The following is a 21849-nucleotide window of genomic DNA, read 5'->3' on the forward strand; positions in this document are numbered from 1 at the left end:
TCGGAAATATTGGATAGCTCCCTCTAGCATCCCCGAGAGAGAGAGGGCTCAGGAGTGAAAATCAGGAAGACTGGTAAAACACACACATAAAGCGTGAGGAGATAGAATAGGTAAAAGAGTTTGTGAATGTCCTGCTGTAAACATGTATCACATTACAAATCGTTGTGTGCGCTATATATAGGAGTTACAAAAAGTATGGTTTGACATTATTTATTAAGGACTGTATTGTATTCACAGACACTGCAGCTCTTGAATTATTGATTTTTTTACCAAATTGGAAAAAATGGCTCCTCTTCTTGCCATTTTGGTTGCCAACCCCTGCTCTAAGTCAATGGGATAGAGCTCTCCCATTGACTCCAGCCCCCATGAGAAGCTCTCTTGCTGACGTAGCAATGCCCACGCCAGCCCTTAGGCTGGTGTAATGTATGCTTCTCAGGGGGTGTCTTATTCACATCTGAGTGACATAATTTACATAAACAGTAGTGTTTATATAGCTTGAGCAATGAAAAGAAACTAAACCTAGACTTCTGGTCAATGGAGCTCTGCACAAGTGCAAGGATCTTCCTGAGACTTCTGACTGCAGGATTTGGAGCCCTATAGGTTAAAAATCCCAACAGACTGTGGTGGTGGAGAGTGAGAGTCTTGGAAAACAAAGATTAGTTTTATTACGTAAAAGCTTAGAATTTATAGGCCCTGAGACAAAACTGGTTCTTTGCGAAAGGAGTGTAGCATTAGGCCTTGAAGTCAAATATGTATAAAGAAAAAGGAATTACTTCTGATGTTACAAGAAGGAAGGGACTTCCTACTAGACACTACAGAAAATGAAGATTAAAAAGCAGTTTGACATACAGGAAAAAATCTGGAAAAACCATAAATGACTTAATCAGAGGAAGTCCTGAGTAGGGTTTTTCCCAGCCTAACTCCACAAAAATATTTTGTACTGGACTCTGATATAAAAAGGAATGCAGTGTACATTTCTAAAAGAAGGAAGTGATGTGTATTTGTTTCTGGTAAAGTTGGGAAGATGGGACAGCTCATTTTGGATTATCTGGAACTGCAGGAGACATTAAAAGGAGTAAATTATAGTGGCCAGATAAAGACAGTGGAAACATGAACAGGAGTTCTGCCAGAAAACTAGTTTAGCATATGATGCTTCATGGCAGTAAGTTTTCCAAGACAACCATAAAAGACATTTATACCTAGATGATGATGAGAAGCAAGTGTTTGAGTGACAAGATGCAAAACAACTTGTCCTTCCATTTAAACATTTACCACATTATATATTGGCATTTGGAGTCCCTATCTTTGCTAACTTTTGTCTAATCTCAGTAGAATGGTCTCTCATCTTTTCAAACCCTTATATTTACTTTGGCAAGACTAATATCAATAAACATCTTCTCTCAGCAGCCACTATTTTTCAATATCTGAAATAGGAAAAATGAAAGATCAGTATGTTAAATTTACCTATTAAGTTTTAAAAAGTGACACACCAACTGGCTTTCTAATATATGTTGGTCAAATCCCTGCTGTCAAAGACAATAACAAGAAGCCCTGTGGCATCTTCATCTTTACCTGCGAAAGTTTATGCTTCAAAATATCTGTTACTCAAAAAGGTGCCACAGGACTTCTTGTTGTTTTGCAGATACAGACTAACAGCTATCCTGTGATACTTGTCAAAGACAATGTTCACTATGCTGACCAATTTCCGATTGAAACAGGCACACTAAAACATTCCTGCTGTTGCTCTGTGGCCTTTTCTTTGACGTGCTAAAAATCACCACTTCATTGTACATCACAACAGCACCTTAAAAGTTCGTGAGGATACATTATCAGCCAACGAATGTGGCTGCTCACAGGAATGAAAATGGATTTAATAACCTCTCATTAGCCTATCAGGACACCCTCACCAGCTCCACCAGGCAACATGGCAATCACTCCGATTAAAGCATTTTGTAAACTAGCTGGGGCAGAGTTTTGCTTGGCTCTGGCTGTGTGTTTGGGCAGTGCCAGGCACAAAGGGGAAGACTTGGGCCTCCCTGTACCAGGACTCGAGAAAAGATACTAACGAAGAGGAAGTACATCGCTGACATAGATGGCGGGGGCTGGAGGGCGGACTGGGCACACTGGCCGGGCATCCGCGCCCCTAAGCCCCCCGGCTGGCTTTGCGCCTTGTTCTTCACCTCCTCCGGCCACGAATGCGCCCAGACCTGGGCCCGCACAGAGCGGCGCCCATCACGCTCCTGGGGGACACAGGCAGGCACAAGCCTCCGACGCGGGATCAGCTCCCAGGGGCGAGTGAGCGGGCACCGGGGGAGAGGCGGGGGGCCCGAGGGTGGGTCGCCCGAGGGGATCCCGGGGAGGGGAGAGGACGCCCGGCCGGGCCCCGTTACCTGTCCAGAAGCGGCCCCTGCAGGCACTTGACGGCCACCGGGACCCTCCAGTCGGCGTGGCGCGCAGAGGACACGGTGCCGTAGGCGCCGCGGCTGAGGAAGCGCAGGTCGGGCAGCTTGCTGGAGGGGATGGTGGGCAGCGCGCAGCTAATGCTGCTGGATAAGCCGCCGTCGCCGCTGTTCATCCTGGCGCCAGGCCCCGCGGCCGCCAGCCGCTGACGAGCGCGGGGAGGCGGCTCCGGCAAGCCGCGAGAGGGACTCGCAGGAAGCCGGGTTCCGGGTTGGCTGCCTCCGGCCGCTCCCTGTCCCCACGCACCGGCGCGGGGAAGTGTCCAGAGCGCCCCCTGGCCGGCCTCGCCCTCGCCAGCCCGCAGCCCCGCGTTGCTGCCCCGCCTAGTCCCGCTCCAGCCCCGGGACCCCGCTCGGGCCCTGACGCCGCTCCAGTCCCGGCACTCCGCCCCCTGCCGGCCCTCTAACCCCGCTCCAGCCCCAGGCCCCCACTCGCTGCGGACGGGAGCTTGGAAAGCGCAGGTCCCCTAGCGCCGCGTCCAGCCTCCTCGCTTCCTGGGCGCAACGCGCGCACCCAGGCCCCTGCGCTCCACGCTGCTCCCGGCGGGGGCGGTGGAGGTGGCGGCCGGGCTGGAGTCCCCACCTCCCTCTTCCGGTGCCCGGTTGTACTCGGGAAAGTCCGGAGCGGAACGTGAGAGGCCTCGTCCGCCGGCCGGCCAGAGCTGGAAGTCGGGGGGCGGGGGCGGCAGTGGGAAGAGGGGGTGAGTGTATGGAGAGGGGGCGCAGTGGCGCACCCGCTGGAGCGCGTCATGGTTGTGGCAACTCTTCGGCAACTGTGACAAGAAGCAGGGGCGAAGGAGTTACTGGTTTTGATCACGTGTAAATGCCACGGGAGGGAGGAGTGCGCGGCTGTGGGGAGGGAAACAGCCCAACAACGCTTCCTAGGAACCCCCGGGTCTGTCTGTAGCCGCTGTCGCCAAAGCGCGGCGGAGGAAAGGTCAGTCAGCGCCTGCTGCGTGTGTCCGTGGCCCGGCTATTAACGGGGGGACCCTCCCTCCCCTGTGGGACTCCGAAAAGGCGTCCCAGCTTATTTTTAACAGGGACCGATTGTCCTGTATGTCGGCCTTCGCGGGGCTAGGGGTGGGGATGGGAGCACCCGCAGCTGCTGCTTCCTCAGGCTGGGGGCTGGAGCACCCGCGGCTGCTGCTTCCCTGGAGCTTGGTGTGGCTGGGAGGAGCCGCCCCCACCTCCTATATCCCCCTGTCCCTTACTTGTTTTCTCCTCTCTTGATGTTCACAACTGCACATCAGCTGCCGATGATGGGCCATTTCCACCTTGACTGAATAGACCTTGTCAGCTCTGGCCCTCCCCTTTACTGTGACCCCCCTTTTTAAATCCTCTGGAACCTTCCCTGTGCCTCCCAGTCATGCATCTGATGAAGGGGTCGGTGCCCATGAAAGTTTATGCTCCAAAATATGTTAGTCTGTGAGGAGCCATAGGGTTATTTTTTTTTTTAAATAGGGAAAAGGCTTACTTTCAAAGTGACTTGCAAGCTGGTGTATTTGGGAAGAATCAGTGGACCCAACGACCATCAGTGTACTTTCCCTTGGTACTTTCCAGGACTTTCTGTGTAGTGAGCTGAGGCAAACACCAAGCTGCACTAACTTTTTCTGGTAACTTTGTTGAGTGTGTCCTTATACCCAAATCAGAGAGGTAGCTGTGTTAGTCTGTATCTGCAAAAACAACAGGAAGTCCTGTGGCACCTTATAGACTAACATATTTTGAAACACAAGCTTTCATGGGCAAAGACCCGCTTCGTCAGATGCATGAAGCGGGTCTTTGCCCATAAAAGCTTATGCTCCAAAGTGTCTGTTAGTCCCTAAGGAGCCACAGGACTTCCGTTGTTCTCATATAAAAGTTTTTCCTGAAGCCAACCTGGGACACTGGCTGGAGGATCCCCCATGGTGCCATGAGCACAGGCATGTAGTTGGTGTGGTTCGCCTAAGTCCCTGGCACTTGTTCCTTTTTGTGGTATGAGGCGGAGCCTGGCACATATCTATCTCCAATGTTGAGGTTCTGGCAGTACTTCTCCCCAGAGCTGGTCCTAGGCGTGGGTGAGTCGGGTTGTCTCCCGGGGTCACCAGTTTCAAGGGGCTGCTGTAATGGACCAGCCCGAGTGGGGCTGGAGCCTGTGGCCACTTGCCGCATGGGGTTGGGGAAGGGGCAGGGCCACAGCTGAGTGGGTTGGTGGCCAGGGCATGCTCCGGCAGCAGAGGCTGCAGTAGGGCCCAGCAAGAGGGCAGAGCAGCCAGGAGGGTGCACTGGCCCAGCGGCCCCTATTTGCCCAGGGCTACCAATGAGTTAGGACCAGCCCTGCTTCTCCCCACACCAACTGATCATTGCACACTCTATCCATGAATCCACAAAGTCACAGGACCTCCTCCTCATCAGCGTCCTTTTGGCTGTGGCCAAGGTGGCCATTTGTAAGAGCAGAGAGAGGAGGCTGGCTGTGGGGGTGGGAGAAGGAGACAGCAACTGTGGGGCCTGCTTGCACCTCTCAATCCATTCACGCACCTGGGCAGAATTCCTCTGAGTAAACAAGACTGGGGCAAAGCAAGTGATAGAGGCAGGGGAGATGGAATGAGCAGGGGATGGGTCCAGAGAAGTAGTGAGGTGGGGCTTCAGGAAAAGAGCAGGACAGGGGGCTGGGCAAGATTGTTCATATTTCTGATTAAAAAGTTGGCAACCCTACCCCTAAATTTTAAGAAGCTGGGAGGTCGAGGTAAAAGAAGAGGAGGGAGATTCTAAATGTCTTCCTACAAAAAGTCCTTTTTAGTGAATGAAGGACAAAAAAGTGCTGTTTTTAATTTCTGCTACAAACTTTTCAATACCACTGTCCACTTTTCTATTAATCCATTGGACTATTTCTACCTCCTCATTGTCTTTCCATGTCCCAAGAAACTAGGTTTCCCATTCATCAACAGTGTGATGTAATAATTGCTTTCATTTTCTTTAAAGAAAGTAAGTTTGGAATATGTAATTTCCATTTCAGTCTTTAAAAGAGAAAGGCTGTGTCGACGTGGTAAAGTTATCTCACAATAATAACAGCAGTGATTTCAAAATAACTTTGGCAGTGTCCAAATGATGTGCATGCTATTTCAAAATTAAAAAAACCCCCCTCGTTCCATGAGCAGTAACACCAGTTTCAAAATAGGCATTATTAAGACAGGCTGTGGCCACGCTAGCCCCCTCCTTTCAGAAGGAGCATGTTAACCTGGGATTTTGGAAGATGCTAATGAGGCACTGACATGAATATGCAGCGCCTCATTAGAATAATGGCCGCCGCACACAATTTGAAAGTGCTGCTTTCAGAATGCTGCCACCCATGTAGATGGGGGCCCTTCGAAAGGATCCCCTCTGACTTTAACAGTCCCTTCTTCCTCTTTAGTTTTAGGAAGAAGGGGCTCTTGAAGTCTGGGGTCCTTTGGAAAAGCTCTTGTGTACACGGGTGATGGTGTTCCGAAAGCAGTGCTTTTGAATCAAATGTGGCCGCCATTATGTTAATGATGCGCTGCATATTCATGTCAGCACCTCATTAGCATCTTCCGAAATCCCTCATTAACATGTCTTTTCCAAAAGGAGGGGTCTAGTGTGGTCACAGCCATACAGATTATCACTCTTGCCAAATAAGCCATAGTGGGCTCCAATAGCACTCTTCTGGAATAGCGCTGCAGACCTGGAAATGCTATTTCGAAATGCATTTTGTGTGCAGATGCATTATTTCAAAATATAGATATTTTGAAGTATTTGGAATAGCACTGCCATGTAGACAAAGCCAGAGTTAGCTAAAAGGGGCTGTAGGCTGCAAACTGCTACTGAAAAAATGGCGTGTTGCTTTGAAGGGAAAGAAGCAGAAACTACTGCTTTCTTTTCCAGACTAGAGCCCCAGGTATGTCTTTTCTCTCCACCCTCATGCTTCCTCTGCATTACAGAGTTTTGTTGGAAAAGTTATGTCAGAACTCAAAAAGTGCTACAGGTTGAGCTTTTCTCATCCGTCACCTTCAGGACCTGACTGGTGCTGGATGAGAGAATTTGCTTGACAAAACTAGGTCAATATTTCCTAGCACATCTCTAAAACCTCTACTGCATACTGGGCTCTTAAAAGACATTTAGGGGTAAATTACATCACAGAACCCTGAGAGCCAGGGCAGGTGACTGTAAACAGACTTTATGGGACCATGGGAAAGTTGGCCACACCTATGATAAATGGTCGTCTGGCTAACTAAAATCATGCCGGATTACAGACTTTGCTGGCTGAAAGAGTTCCAGATTAGAGAGGTTCAAACTGTGTAACAAAAATCAGTACTGCACGTTCACATTGCACTCCCTTTGCTGGCAGAGCGTGCACACATTTGGAGCACTAGCATGGACAGTATGAGCAAAGTACTGTGGGTACCTATCCCATATCATCAAGTTATCTTGGACCAGATCCCAGCTCCACCTAGGATTAGTTAAGATTTGCCTCTCTCCTTGTGGGTTCCAGAATCAGCTCCTCAAAGAAGCAGTCATTTAAGTTACGAGAAATGTTATCTCTGCATCCCATCCCGAGGTGACAATATGGGGATAGTTGAAGCCCTCCATTATAACTGAGTTTTTAATTTTGTTAGGCTCTCTAATTTCCCTTATCATTTCATAGTCACTATCACTATCCTGGTCAGGTGGTCAGTAATGTAATAGCTGTATTGCTATATTTGTATTATTAGAGCATGAAATTACTATCCATAGAAATTATATGGAACATTTTGGTTCCTTCATTTGATTCTACATTTTTGTTCATGTATAGTGCCACTTCCCCACCAGTACAACCTGTATTGTCCTTCCAATATATTTTGTACCCTGGTATGACCGTGTCTCATTGATTGTCCTCATTTCACCAAGTTTCTGCGATGCCTTTTATATCAATATCCTCCTTTAATATGAGGCACTATAGTTCACCCATCTGAATAGTTAAATGTCTAGGCTACCTCTACACTATAGCGATCTTTCTAAAAAGTTCTTCCAGAAGATCTCTTCCAAAAAAAAAACAAAAAAACTTTTGATAGAGAGCATCCACACAACCCCTGCTCTTTTGAAAGAATGGGCCAGGGGTTGAAAAATCCGGTATCATGAGGACTACACTTTTGAAAAAAGGGCCGCACTGAGCATCAGCGCATCCTTTTTTTCAAGGGAAGCTTTCAAAAGGAGGTGCTCTTCCTGATCTGGGAGTGGAAGATAGCTTCCAGAAGGAGAGCCATGTTCTTTCGATTTTGGATTGAAAGGGCACATTTTGTATGTGGACAATCTGCATGTTCTTTCAAAAAAGGACCTGTTTCCCCGAAACAACTTGCTAGCCTAGACATGGCCTTTGTGTATAAGTACTTTAAAATTTGTCACTATATATCTGTCTGCCATTTCCTGATGTGTTAGGCTCTTTTTCATTTGATTTTCTCATCTGATTTTGCCCATATTTTATCCTCTTCAATCCTCTCCTCCTTACCAGACCACAGAGAATCCTTATTAATAGTCCCTCCCCTAAGACATGTCTGATCCAGGTGCTCCTTTGCTTCCATCGGCTTTCCCCCAGCCCTTAGTTCAAAAATCATGAAGCTCCCAAATGAATAGGATTCCCACTTGCCTGGCCTTCTGTAATATAGGTCAGAACAGTTATAAATTCCTGTTGTCATTCAAGGAATAGCTGTACAAAATGAAGCATTGGTTTTGGGCTCAGGAAGGTAGCACTGCAGGAGAGCATATTGTCGTGCAGGCTGGAGATGGCAGTGCCTGCAGAATTTTTGAATATGAAAAGCCACCTTCCAGGAAATGTGTGGAGAGTTCACCCTAGCAGAAAAAAAGCCTTGTTTTTCTCATTGGGATGGTTTTCTTTCTTTGCCAAAACAGGGCATTTTTCTACACCAGAAGTCATATTATAGTGTATAACCACAACTCTGTAGTGTAGCCATGGCCTTGGTCTGTATTATATTTCTTCATCAGTTAATTCTTGCTTAACATAACAGATAAAGGGCTTTCTTTGTTATTCAGAAATGCCACCGTTATGCACTGTTGGGACATACACAGATATAACACATTCAAAGAGGTTCAACTTGCCTATCCAAATTTGGTTTGAGCAAGTCAACTTTCATTGACACATATGATCCTAAATCTCTTAGGTGCTTTTTTCACTTATACTGTGTTAAATTAATGGTTTAGAAAGAATGAACTGCTCTGGATATCATGACAGAAAATCTAGAAGTAGATAGGTACACTGGAGTAAGAGTAAAATATCCATAACAAATATGCTTGATCTGTGATTCTAAAGAATAAAACTCTTCAAAGCTGTATATGTAATTCTTCAGTGCATTTTATGCCCTACTGCTAGCTCTAGTTTAGTTGGTCCTGAACAAAGCAAGTAAAGTGGTGTTTGCAAGACTTCATACAAGTTAATTAAAGAGTGGAGGGCTTAGCAAATGGACATTGTGAAAAAGGAAAAGGCCTGGCCCTCTGTCAGGAATGGAGCCTGTGGCCAGGGGAGAATGAGAGCGAATATGCCTTCTGTCCATCCCTTTTACTTCCAACTGCCAATGGAGGTGGGAAGATGAGATGAGGATGCTAAATTTTCAGATAATAAAATCATACTCTGCATAGTTACAACATTGTAATACGTGATTGCTTTTTTGCAGCTCTCTGTTTAGATGCCATATTAGCTATTTCTGTTCACTTTGAATGTTACACATGAGGCCTTTCTGCTCTTGAGTTTCAGAGGGTTCACTTCCTATGTTTCAGCTTTATTATATTGTATGTAGAGACATGTACCCTTAATAGGGGAAGCTCAGAATTATTTTAATTTCAACTTTCACTTTCATCTGTTGTCCAAAACCACTGTGGTTTCTTGCATGTTAGTAATGCTGTGCTGTTCATCCAACTATCGTTGATGTTGTTGCCCCTTTTCAACCTGATGAGATAGTCAGGAGTTCAGGACCCTTAGACTGTGTCTGCATTACCCCTACCTTTTGGAAGGGGCGTGTAAATGCAGCAGATCGAAAATGTTAATATGGTGCTGATATGAATATTCAGTACCTCATTTGCATAATAGCAGCCACTCGCCATGTCGACAGTGCTGCTTTTGAAATGCAAACTAGCCATGTAGATGGGGGCGTTCCTTTGAAAGCAAGCCCTGCTTTCAAAAGCACCCTTCTTTTTAATTTTTTTTTCAGGAAGAAGGGTGTTTTTGAGAGTAGGGCTTCCTTTCAAAGGAGCCCCCTCTACACAGCTAGTTGGCATTTTGAAAGCAGCACTTTCAAAGTGGCGAGTGGAAGCCATTATGCAAATGAGGCACTGAATATTCATATAATCAACTCATTAGCATTTTCGATCCACTGCACTTACATACCCCTTCCAAAAGGGAGGGGTAGCATAGATTCAGCCTTAGTGTGTCCAGGTTAGGAGTAGAAATCTGTGATAGTCAGATTTATTTACAAAGTCTTACAAATTCAGTCTTGTTTATTTACAAAGAATGTATGAAGTCCTGTGTCACTGAACACAGAAGAAAAAAAACCCAAATAGCAGGAAACAGTTAATTTTGTTTACACTAGCAAGCACATTCTTTACATCCTCCACCATGACCCAAAAACTTTTCCCTCAAATTTCTTTCGGGGTCTGACATCATCCTTTCAGCTTCTGTTTCTAGTTGTTTGTTTTCTCTCTGGCCTTTTCTACACAGGCCACTTCCTTTGGAAGTGGCATGCTAATACACAGAGCGAAAGATGCTAATGAAACGCAGAGGCAAATTCCCCACACCTCATTAGCATAACGTCATGTGACGTGGGGTCCGGAAGACCATTCTTCCGGACTCCAAAACACCATGCAGAAGCGCGGCCCCGAGAAGAAGGGGCCTCTGGAAGAAGGACTTCCTTCCAGAAGTGCCCCCGGGGCCACACTTCTACATGGTGTTTTGGAGTCCGGAAGAATGGTCGTCCGGACTCCAAGTCACATGACGTTATGCTAATGAGGTGCGGGGAATTTGCCTCTGCGCCTCATTAGCATCTTTCGCTCCGTGTATTAGCATGCCACTTCTGGCCTGTGTAGAAACGGCCCCTGATTCTGTGCTCTGCCACCTTGTTCTCTCATTCGCACACATGCATACGCAAATACAAAAACAATACACACACAGGGAAGTTTCACATACTTTAGTTGTAGGTGGGTAATTATCCTTGCAGTTATGTTAGTTGAAGTGTGTGTTCACATATCAGTTTTAACTCAACTCACCTGGCCCATAACAATATATAAAAATTAACATTTTAATAATGAAAATATACAATGGGCATTATTAAAATGTGTCTTTGCTACATTGCTATATTTATTATTATGCTGGTATTTGCTGGACTTAGAATGGGAACTGCCTCAAATACTGTGATAAATTCAACCACAGTGGCTGGGTTTACACAGCGTTCTGCTCAATGCTGCTCTTGGCAGAACTATGCAAAGTGAGTTTTGCAGGATTGCAAATGGCTGCTTATTTACATACTCCTGAAGCTCATTACCATAGCCACACGAGAGTTTGGTGCCGGAAGAAGGGGGTGCCAGCACTGCAGAGGCTGTGTGGACGTGCCTCTGGCAGCTAAACCCCCCTGTGAAACATTTCAGGCATAATAGACTGACAACAGAGGGGGTTTAGCCGGCAGAGACACGTCCACATGACCTCTGAAGTGCTGGCACCCCCTTCTGCTGGCACCATACTCTCGCGTGGCTATGGTAATGAGTTTCAGGAGTATGCAAATACTCAGCCATTTGCAGTCCCGAGAAGCTCAGTTTACATAGCTCTGCCAGCAGCCACACTGAGCAGAGCTCTGTGTAGACCCAGCCAGTAAGCAGTAAATGTACCATTTTAATGGCATCCCTTATAACTGTTCATTATGAATTATAAATACTATAAGATCTAAGGAGTGCATACAAAAAGTATATATCTTTTGCGCATTTTTGTATTGATATTCTGTGTTCAGTAAAATGTAATAAAACTTGCAAAAAGCAGTTAGAAGGGTCAAAAAACAGTGAATTGCCAAAGAGCATTACATTTTAAAAGAAAACAAACAAAAAAGAAACAGAAGAGTGTGTGTGGCGGGGGGGAACAGCTCTGTAAAATATGCTGCATACCTGTTTTATTAATGAGATGAAATCTTAGCCAATCTGAAACCAGTGGGAGTTTTGTCATGAGTTTCAGACTCATGTTGACTAATCAAAGGACCCAGGATTTTATTTCAGAAGTATAGTAAATTACACTGGAGCCTGGTCCAAATTCACTGATGTCAGTGAAAGCCTTCCCAACCTCTGCCTGTTGAGTGTGAGCAGAATCTTTTCCACTTTGGTAACAATAAATTATAAGAGAACAAATGGGTGATAGGAAGCAGTAGCCAGTTGCTGCTGACTAATTTTTTATTTTTATTTTTTAGAATGACAAATTGGGGTTGAACTGAACAGCACTTCTGCTTCTTTAAAATATAAGGTGACAGAAGGAAAATGGAGTTTCTCCATTTGATTCAAGTTCTGTACCAGTAACTATCTTAATTTATCTAGCTATATATTTTGTTTGATACACTGAAAGCAATTGTTCATATTTGAATGCATTTTTTAAATGTTTTATAATCTAGTGGGAATTCTGCATGCAGGAGTAGGTAATGACTGGTTACACAGAGAAAATTCAGAAGAATCTGCCACTGCTTCTGGGGAAAATCATTGCTCTTGTCTACATTATTTGGCATGCTTCCATGTAATCTCAAAGGCTTTGGGTTTCACATCACTCTAAATTTAATGTGTGGCATTAACTGCTGCTAGAAAATAAAATAGTTTTGCTTCTCAGAATCTGAAGAATGCTACAAATTGAAATTTTAAAATATTTAGTTTCATGACACCATTAATGTTGACATGTATTTTTCCAAAGTCTAATCTGCAAAGATTGAGGGTATTTTGGGGGTAGACTTATGTTGAAAGGACATGGTCAGTTGGGTAAAAGTGACTATTCAATGTAATAGGCGAAATCCTGTCCTCATCGAAATCGATCAGTTTTGCTATGAGCATTAACGGATTCAGGATTTCACCAGTTATGCATGAATGTGGCACACTACTAAATTTGGACTTCAGTTGTATTTATGGAACCCATTCAAATTCAGCAGAATTGCACAAGTAAATATCAGGACAGAACTGGGCCCATAGGCTGTGTCCACTATCACATTGTTCCTCAAAACTTTCTAGCACTGCACTACTTGTGATAAAAATAAAGGAGCACGAGCAAAGACAGTTCCACCCTCTTGTGTAAAGCTGCTCAAAGAGGACTGATGATGTCAGCAACTACTGTCAGCGTGTCTATACTTGTGCTTCCCCCACTGCACAGAGGACTTTCAACAATGGGAAGTTAGAAGAACAATGCAGGTGCATACAGGGCAATGATATACTGTTCAGTTTGAAAAGAAACAAACTTGGAGCAAGGACCTAATCTTACAAGGTGACAAGTATCCTCAGATATCATACTACAAGATGGGGCCCAGAGCATAAGAGGCAGAGCAGAGTATTATTGACAAGTGCATTTGTGCAGAGTGAACAAGAAAAGTGGCTACATTTATATTAAAAATTATATTTATAAAGAATGGTAAATACAAGTCTCATTAAAAATAATTGCGTATTAAATAAAACGTGGGTTTTCTGGATTATGCATCTATATAATTTAAGACACAAAAATGGAAAAACCCTGAATCATACACAATATACCTGCAATCTTAACTGCATACAGCAAATTTAGGCTAATACAATATTTCATAATAATTATCTATGGAGCACATCAGAGGTAGCCAAATATTTATGACATCTTTGTTGTCTGTCTTTTCAGTAATGATAATTGCAAAAAGATCTGAAAGACTGGTGTGCCACATAGTAACATTTGTTAATGTTGTTTTTTTTGAAATCCGCCTTTTTTGTTAAACAATTGAGAATTTCCTTTACAGTCATTTGTTCCTTCATTGTACATTTTCTGCCACAAATATTTCCCAGGTGGAAAAAACACATAAGCTCTTAAGGCCTCCAGATTTACTTAAGTTCTCTTTGATGGTTTTTACTGCAAGAAGAAGTATTAAACTATAACAGGTGCAAAACCCCTGCAGCATAAATACAAGATTCAGCAGTGATCAGCAACAACTGTTTTTTTTTACTAAATTGACTCAGGCTGCATCTACACTATGAGATAAATTCAAATTTAAGGCAGTTAGCTCAATTGTACCAAGTGACTGTCTTCACTGTAAATACCATTAGCTCGCTGTAGGGAGTGCTAATATTGATATAATATTGTCAGAACTGGGGGAGGGGGTGTAGTATCAAGTTCGAATGTAACAGTTCAAATGAAGGCCAGTATGGAAGCGCCATGTCTTTGAATTGAATTCGTTAGCTCCAGAGGCTGACTGGCACTGCTGCACCTGGCTCCTGGCAAGATGCAGGGAGCTGGGAGACTCACGGTGCTGCTGCACCTGGCTTCTGGCTCCCTCCTGCACCTGGCTCCTGGCTCCTACGAGCCAGGCACAGCAACACTGGTCTATTTCCCAGCTCCCACAACCTGCAGGGACCCAGGAACCAGGCGGCAGGGCCCCTGGGGAGGGCGCAGAATGTGGGGCTAAGGGAACTGTGGGGTAGGTTCCCACAATGTGCTGCTGCAACAGTTGATGTTTGGCCACTCTAGTGTGGCATCCTTTTTTCAAACTTGAGTCACACAGTACGGGAATATCAAAACAAAAAGCAGTCAAGTAGCACTTTAAAGACTAGCAAAATGGTTTATTAGGTGAGCTTTCGTGGGACAGACCCACTTCTTCAGACCATAGCCAGACCACAAGTGGGTCTGTCCCATGAAAGCTCACCTAATAAACCATTTTGCTAGTCTTTAAAGTGCTACTTGACTGCTTTTTGTTTTAATAGTGTATAGACTAGCACGGCTTCCTCTTTGTTAGTATAGTACAGGAATATGAATAACTCATGCCTGGATTGTAAGCATTTAATGGCTTTACCGAAAAGTGCAGGGTAACTAGGCTGTATTACAAGAGGAAGTGAGTGCTAGAGGTGATATCTAATCAAATTCCCATCCATGTGGAACCTCGTTGCCCATCTAATATTGCAATAAGAAATATTGCTTTCATAGTTATAACTTCTCTGTGTTTCAAGGAAGTGGAATTTCCTGTTTTACGATACTGTTTTCAGACATCAAAGTGAAGAATTTAAGTTGCAGGAGGCCTTATAGCGGCAAGCAAGCAACTTTCTGGATGTCTGATCTCACGCACATTTCCTTCGGAAATATTTCAGTGCTTAAAATAAACACTTATCTTTCCTCACCCCATCATTTCAGTAGGGCGTAACTGTCCCCAAATGTATTTCTCATTTAATAATCCCAATGTAAGGGTACACGCACATGCTCACAGGACAATCCTTTTGCTGAGTGCAGAAGCTGAGCATGGACAAAAATGGCTCTATAGCTATTCTCTGATCCTGGGCCTGGCCTTGAGCACAAGTTAGGATATCCCAGCATTATAAATTTCCAACTAAAGGCTCTGGCAAAACACAGACTACAGTATTAGATTACAGAAGAGAAGATAAATCGCAGCCAGTAAATTAAACCTATATCAATAAATATGATTGATTGCTGGTATGACCAATAAGTAATTATTGAGTTTTAACATATTTTTATTTAGACCATACAAGATCTTTGCATAGATGAATCTCTGTGCTTTTTACCTGACACTGTTGGTGTTTCAGTGAACTTCTGATGTAGTTTAAAACTTGTCATCTGTCTAATTTTGCCACGTGATCTATGAACTTACTTCTACACTGCTGTGATGTGCCTTTTTGATTTCTTGCTATCTGATGGGCAGTAATAAAGAAAATCAAATGTACTAAATGGGTGGAGTTGAAAGCCCCTGCCTTTGATTATTTTGAATGAATTTATTATTGGACAGTCAGACTTCTTAAGATATTTTTTAATTTGGTTTTCAAGTGACCTCTAGCCCTGCAGCAGGTAACGTGCACTTATATCAGCTCCTTGCATTTTGTTTCCTCCCTAATTGCTGCTTATGCTTATGTCTTTCAACATACAGTTGGCAGCGCCTTTCTCCCTCTGGAATACAGTACTCAATAATCTTCAGGTATTCAACTTTAGCTTCTGCGTTAATAAACTCCCAAATTTACTTTTCCCTTCTTGACAGCACCAAGTTCAGAATAAGGTAACTCAAAATACCTTATGCAATTTACGTTCTGCAAGTTTCATAAGTTATTTCGAGTAGCAGTACCCTAATAAATATAACAATAGCTAAGGTTTTTAGAAGTTGCCCATTACTGCAGTTGCATAAAGTAAGAAATCAGTTACATGTCACTCCTGACACCCTTCCTGTGAGCAACATAAACTTCAAAGACCTGCTAAGATCCCCATTTAATTAAGTAACAAAATGTGGAAAATTGTAATGTCCTTTTCTGAATCCCTGGCTGTCTAAGACTACAGTAGGGTCACAACATTCTCAATGGGTTCATTTTTGAGAACCCTTGTGAATCTTGAATTTCATGAATATCATTTTATCCCATTTTACCCCAGATGGGGGAGTGGAACTTGGCTGGCTCCCAGGTAGCTCTGGGCAGCAGTGGGGCAGGAGAGGAGCCTGGCAGTGGGACTGTGGGGAGTTGTTGTGTGGCCAGGCTGTGTCTCTGGCTGGAAGCAGGGTCGGGTGCTTTGTTCTATGTAGGCCGGGCCGGAGCCAGTGCCGCCACTGTGGTGTGGGGCGTGTCAGCACCACTGTGGCTGCTGGAGTGGAAGCCCCGCCTGGAGTGATGGCCAGCAGGGGGCTTCAGTGGACCCATGATGGAGGGGCCAGGTGAGACACTTTCCTCTGCTGGTACCACACAGGGGAGTCCGGCATCCATGAATAATTGAATTTGTGAATGTTCAACTTGCGAATGTGGGAACCTTGCTGTAATTACACACATGCTTTCTGTGTGCTTCTGGCCCCTGCGTGCTTAAGTATCCACTAACAATTATATTTTGCCATACTCACGTGACATGCATGTTTCTGCTGATAGCAAGACTGCCACTTTCTTTTGTAATTTCTGTTAGAAACTGTGCATAAGCCCAAAGAACTGACAACCTCACTCCTCCTCCTCTGCAAAAATTTAGTACCTCTAAGCTTAGGGAGCACATACAGGATTGCACAATTTTTACCGCACACAAGATTGGATATTTTTCTATAAAATATGCTCTAGCTCAGGGGTCAGCAACCACTGGCAAAGGTGCCAAGAGTGGCAAGCAAGCTGATTTTCATTGGCATGCAAGGCAGGACCTTAGCCATGCCCCTCATCCCCCATGCAACTGAGAACTTGCTCAAAGCCATGCTGCCTGTGGATTAACAAAAGACCAGTTAATGCTACCAAACACCACCTAAACAGTAAAGATCTGCATCTTTCTTTATTTACTAGTGAAGCTGTTGTAAGTAGGACTGTCAGTGACTTTAAAAAGTAGCACTGGCACTTGGACCATCCATAGAGGTCAGAAGGTCAAATTTCAGCACTCCTCTGAAAGATTGCTGACCCCTGCTCTAGCTTCACAAAGTGTGAGCTTGATCAAGTCATCACTTACTATGGCCTATGTTAGCATGATGTCAAAGCAGACGATCTGACCGTAATATCTATGAATCTACAAAAATATTGCAAATAATTAAAACTGAACTAATCAAAATAATGAGCAGAATCAGGTTCTGAGTTCTTTGGTTTTGTCCTAATGCCTCCCACATTTCTTTGACTCACACCTTATTTTGTGGAGTTTGAAGATGTTTTGGAAGTATTATGCATGGAATCATTTTCGTGCTGGACTTTGGTATAATAGCACAATAACAAAGGATGTTTAGGTTGTGTGTAGAATTTTGTGGCAGACTATAATAAACTGCTGCAGTTTTGACATATAACTTTATGACTCAGTCATGAAAATTAAGTGGTAAAGGTGGTTGTATTTGGTCAAAATAATTTGTTGCTAAATAAACTGTATATTAAAAAACGTAAATTCTAGTAACCATTAGCATGTTTTACTACATATGAGTAACAAAAGAATTTGAAAAATGTGAATCTTAAATGCAGCTAATCTATCTCACCTAGATAAGACTATTTACACAAGCGTATGACAAAACACCAAAGCATGCTAAGCATTTAGAACACAGTCCTCTTCATAATGCTGTGGATGCTTGTAACAGCTACCGGTAGATTGAAGACTGACCTCACCCTTACCTATTAATGTGAAAATATGTTAAATTCCTTTTAACATTTACATATTTACATATTCTGCAGCCCTTTGTTGCCATATATGTAGTTAGGAATAGAATGGATCATATAGTGGCACAGAATTTTAATAAATAAATTTTGATTCGACAATGACTGTGACCCAATTCTTTTGTGTTTGCTGTTTGTGAACTTTTGAGCTTAACTAGCATGCATCAATGGAAAGAAAATTTTTAAGTGTAGTGTTCAAAGATTTGCGGTAAGCAAATTTCAGTTTGTATTTCCAGTTGTAATCCATATTCATGCTATGTTGCAAAATAATCCACTTTATATTGCTGATTGACACACTATGAATTTCTTCAGGGTTTGAATGTTTACAATGAACTGTTTGCAAGATTATGGTATAGGCAAAATGTTAACAAAATTAAAGAATTTCACTATTTGCCTGTTAGGCAAACAGCAAGGGGTTTTAAGTGTCAGATGGCTAGCTGTGCCAGTCTGTATCTCCAAAACCAACAAGTCCTGTGGCACCTTATGGACTGACAGATGTTAATCTATAAGGTGCCACAGGACTTCTTGTTGTTTTTGAGAAAAAGGCATGAAATTCAACTGCTTATTTGTTGTTAACTTTATGCTCAGTTCTAGTGTGGTCCTCTCTATCTTCTCCAACGTATTATCTAAAAGGTTTTCATTAAAGTTTCTTCAGTGGGTGTTTTTAGTCACACCCACTGTTTGTTACATTTTGTTCTCATGATTGTATCACATGATGCAGATGCAGCAAGATCGCTGCTGTATAATGTGGGGACTCTTAGCCTTTGCTGTTTTTTTTTTTAAACTAGAAAATGGACCACGTCTTTTTGTTGGCTGTACAATTATTACCTGTAATGGGACGGTGTTGGGGATTATACAGCAAGTGAAAGATAAGAACATGCTTTGTGTGTTCACGTATTCACTCTAGCTTTTATAGCATTTCTGCTGGCGTGGGGAAATCCTAAGAGACAACCTACAGCAGGTGTTTCAGATTCCTGCAAACTTCAGATCAGATGAAGCAGTCAAACTGGTTTGGTGAAATGTACATATTGGCATGCTCACCGAGATGTTATCATGTTACATCTCAATGAAGGAGAGGTTTGCATTTTGATTTGCAAGACAGTTTAGTTCCATATTCTGAATTTTCTAGCGGTAAGACTTGTTTTTCTATTAAGTGTGATGTATGAAAATTGTAAGTTTTTTTGTCTGATAAAGTGAAGGAAAAGTGTTGGGGGAATCATTGGCCACGTCTACATGGATAGCCTCTGTTGACAGAACAGGGCTTCTGTCTACAAAACTCACAGAGCATCTACATGGTTAAAGTGCTCTGTCAAGAGTTTGTCGACAGAAGTCAGCTGTTCTGCCAGTGGCATTATACCTCTCCCCATTCAGGTATAATGTTTCTGCCAACAGTGTGCCTGTGTGGACAGTTCTGTTGACAGAGCAGGTCCTTCATGGTGGCTGGCTGTCAGAGCCAGGAGATGCCCTCTCCACAGCCAGCAGGGCTCTATGGTTACAGCTTCCACCCTCCCTTAAAGGAACAGGGATCCAGGAAGTCCAGAGCAGGAAACTGGGGGCATGCCTGCAGGCTGGCTGCACGTGCCCAGGCACACACCCCAGCAGCCACACTCCACACAGTGCAAAATGGCAGAAACAGCCCAGGATCGCCCTGTGCCCTCCCAAGGACCCCAGGAGTTATCCCAGGAGCCCACGGGAGGAATGGGGGGCAAAGGCGTGCCCTGTTGTGGTCCAGCAGCAAGGTCAAGGGCCTCCTGGCCATCTGGGCTGAACGAGACCCTCATACTGGACCCCAGTGCAAAATGGTGCAATGTCTCCGGCTGTGACCACCTGGCCAGAGCCCTGATGTGGTGTGGCTGCTCTGCACGCACTCTCCAACAGGTGTGTGCAAAGGTGAAGGAGCTGTGTCAGGCATACGTGAGGGCCAGGGACACCTGCTGCCGCTCAGGTGCAGGGGTGCCCTCCTGTCCCCACTATGCAGCCCTACACTGCCTGCTGCGGGGAGGCGATGGAGCTCCAGGCCCAGCGATGGTGGACACTGTTGAGGAGGTCCTCCTCACTGAAGCTAGCACCACAGACCCAGGATTCTCCCCAGAGCTACAGGATGAGCCATCCTCTGACCCTGACACCAGCCAGGGCACACTCACCATAGCCCTGTCCTCCGGTCCCTCCAATGTCATGGCATCAGCCTGGGCATCCCCAGATCTGTACATGTTACCCTCTGACGAGTCCCGCCCAGGGAGTGTACACCCGAGTGGGAGGGGGGAGGAGACAGGGAGTGCCACAGGCCTGTTAGCCGACGGCCAAGGATGTTTGGTGAGGTGCCAGCTATGCCCGTTTTATACCATCCGTGACTTTAACCGCTAGGACGCACTGTCCCTTCGCGGCGAGCAGCCCGGGCTAGGCTGACGGATGCCCCAAGGTCCTAACCACCCGTGACTTTAACTGCTAGAGCTCAGAGCTCCTTCGCAGTGGGCAGTCAACATTGACTGACAGGTGCCCCAATGGCAGCACTAAGAGCCTTTCCACACCCGTGACTTTAACTGCTAGCGCTCAGAGCTCCTTCGCAGTGGGCAGTCAGGATTGACTGACAGGCGCCCCAAGAGTTTGCCCCGTGGAGGCGGCACAACTCAACGCTAGGCTCTTAGTACTCTCACCTAATGGCCAGGCTTTATAGCCAAAACGGCTGAGGTTCTTTAATTGTGTTGGCTGCTTTACAGTAAACCAGAGAAACAAGTCAGGCTTATGCACAAATGGTTACCAAAAATTTATTAAACTAGATTCTAATCATGTGGTTACAAAATTGCTAGTGCCTACTTATTTAAATGTATAGATGTTACACACACAAACAAGTTACAAAGCTGAAGCCACAATCCCAAAGAAAGAAAACAAAGTATAGAGCTCTATTTCAAAATATGTGTACACTAAAGATAGGAGATCAGGTGTGGGTGCTTCTTACCCTCCTTGAATCTCTCGATTCCAGCGGTGCCAAGCCAGGATCGGTCACTCAATTCCGCGGAAAGACGAATAAGGGACAAGGCTCAGGGACCCTCTTAGCTGCAGAAGCCTTGGGAGGCTGTCACTTATCTGACCAGCAGATAGATAGTGAGAAGCACTCAAAAATCATGGTGCTGTAGGTCCCATACTTATACCTCTGTACTCCTTTATTCTCTTTCTCCTTTCTTATGCCAAATTGGGGCTGGTCTGTCTGGGCGACGCCAGCTCTCGCAAGAGTAGTTTACACTTGCAAGGGAGAGAAACAATAAGTTTCGACTACTGGACATTCTTTTATTAGGGTAAATATTTTCCCACCTAGGATGTGGGTGTGTGTGCATCACGTTATTTAGTAGGGGCTAAGAGCCATGTCTGTCACAGCTTCTCTGTCTGCTGTGAGCCTAATCGTTGTATATGTTCCCAGAGGCACGTTGCAGCAGCACACCTGTGCTTCTCACAGCTTCAAAGGCTGTGCTGGAATTTATGTTAAGTGCCCTGTTGTTTTGGCTCCCTTGTGTTCCCAGCAATGCTGGTCTGAGAGGGGGCTGGCTGTCTGGCTACAAGGCCCCGATGGGACAGCTCCGCCAGGAACACACAGCTTGGGCCTGGCGTGCGTGCCATGTACGTATCGGAGCATCCCACACAGACCCCATGGGTGGCCCCCGGACCATCCCTAGGGCTCCAGTGGTGGGAGGAAGGCACCCGACACTGCCATGCCTGGGAGCATGCCAGCCCACAGGGTCAATGGGCCCACCGCGCACACACCACCCTGGGTTTGCTGCTACGCCACTGGGCACACTTGCAGGCAATGGCCATCAGCCACCCCCAGGGACAGTTCCATTAGCTGCATAAGTGCAAGGGAGGGGGGACGCCCTGGCTACACTGGGTAGACCTGCTCTGCAGGCAGGGACTGCCTCTCAGCCCCACCCGCTGCAGGGGCAGTGGCCACAGGGCTGGCTCAACAGGGCACTGAGGATGGGCCAGTGCCTATTGCACTACAGTGGCCCCATTGCAAAAGTGCCCACCCAGCAGGGAGCACATGCACGCATGCCCTGGACAGACCCATCCCATGGCCCAAGTGGGGGCCTGCTGCTCG

General features: G+C 45.1%; 1 protein-coding gene and 1 long non-coding RNA gene across 4 annotated transcripts in view; one reads left to right on the forward strand and one right to left on the reverse strand.

The window, feature by feature from the left end:
• Positions 1-3253, reverse strand: part of RIPK2 (receptor interacting serine/threonine kinase 2) — a 57678-nt gene extending 54425 nt beyond the window's left edge. Inside the window, exon 1 of one of the 2 annotated variants that reach the window (XM_074986982.1) lies at positions 2391-2849. In XM_074986982.1, the coding sequence (XP_074843083.1) occupies positions 2391-2575 (185 nt within the window). In that variant the 5' untranslated portion in view covers positions 2576-2849. Of the gene's footprint in view, positions 1-2390 lie in introns of both variants that reach the window. The other variant, XM_074986984.1, reaches the window with a different exon arrangement.
• A 50-nt stretch (positions 3254-3303) lies between these two features.
• Positions 3304-21849, forward strand: part of LOC142009236 (uncharacterized) — an 84763-nt gene continuing 66217 nt past the window's right edge. Inside the window, exon 1 of one of the 2 annotated variants that reach the window (XR_012644385.1) lies at positions 3304-3396. This is a non-coding gene — a long non-coding RNA (uncharacterized LOC142009236). The remainder of the gene's footprint in view (positions 3397-21849) is intronic. The other variant, XR_012644386.1, reaches the window with a different exon arrangement.

The sequence above is a fragment of the Carettochelys insculpta genome, chromosome 2 (assembly GCF_033958435.1).
Source record: "Carettochelys insculpta isolate YL-2023 chromosome 2, ASM3395843v1, whole genome shotgun sequence".
Lineage (NCBI taxonomy): Eukaryota > Metazoa > Chordata > Testudines > Carettochelyidae > Carettochelys > Carettochelys insculpta.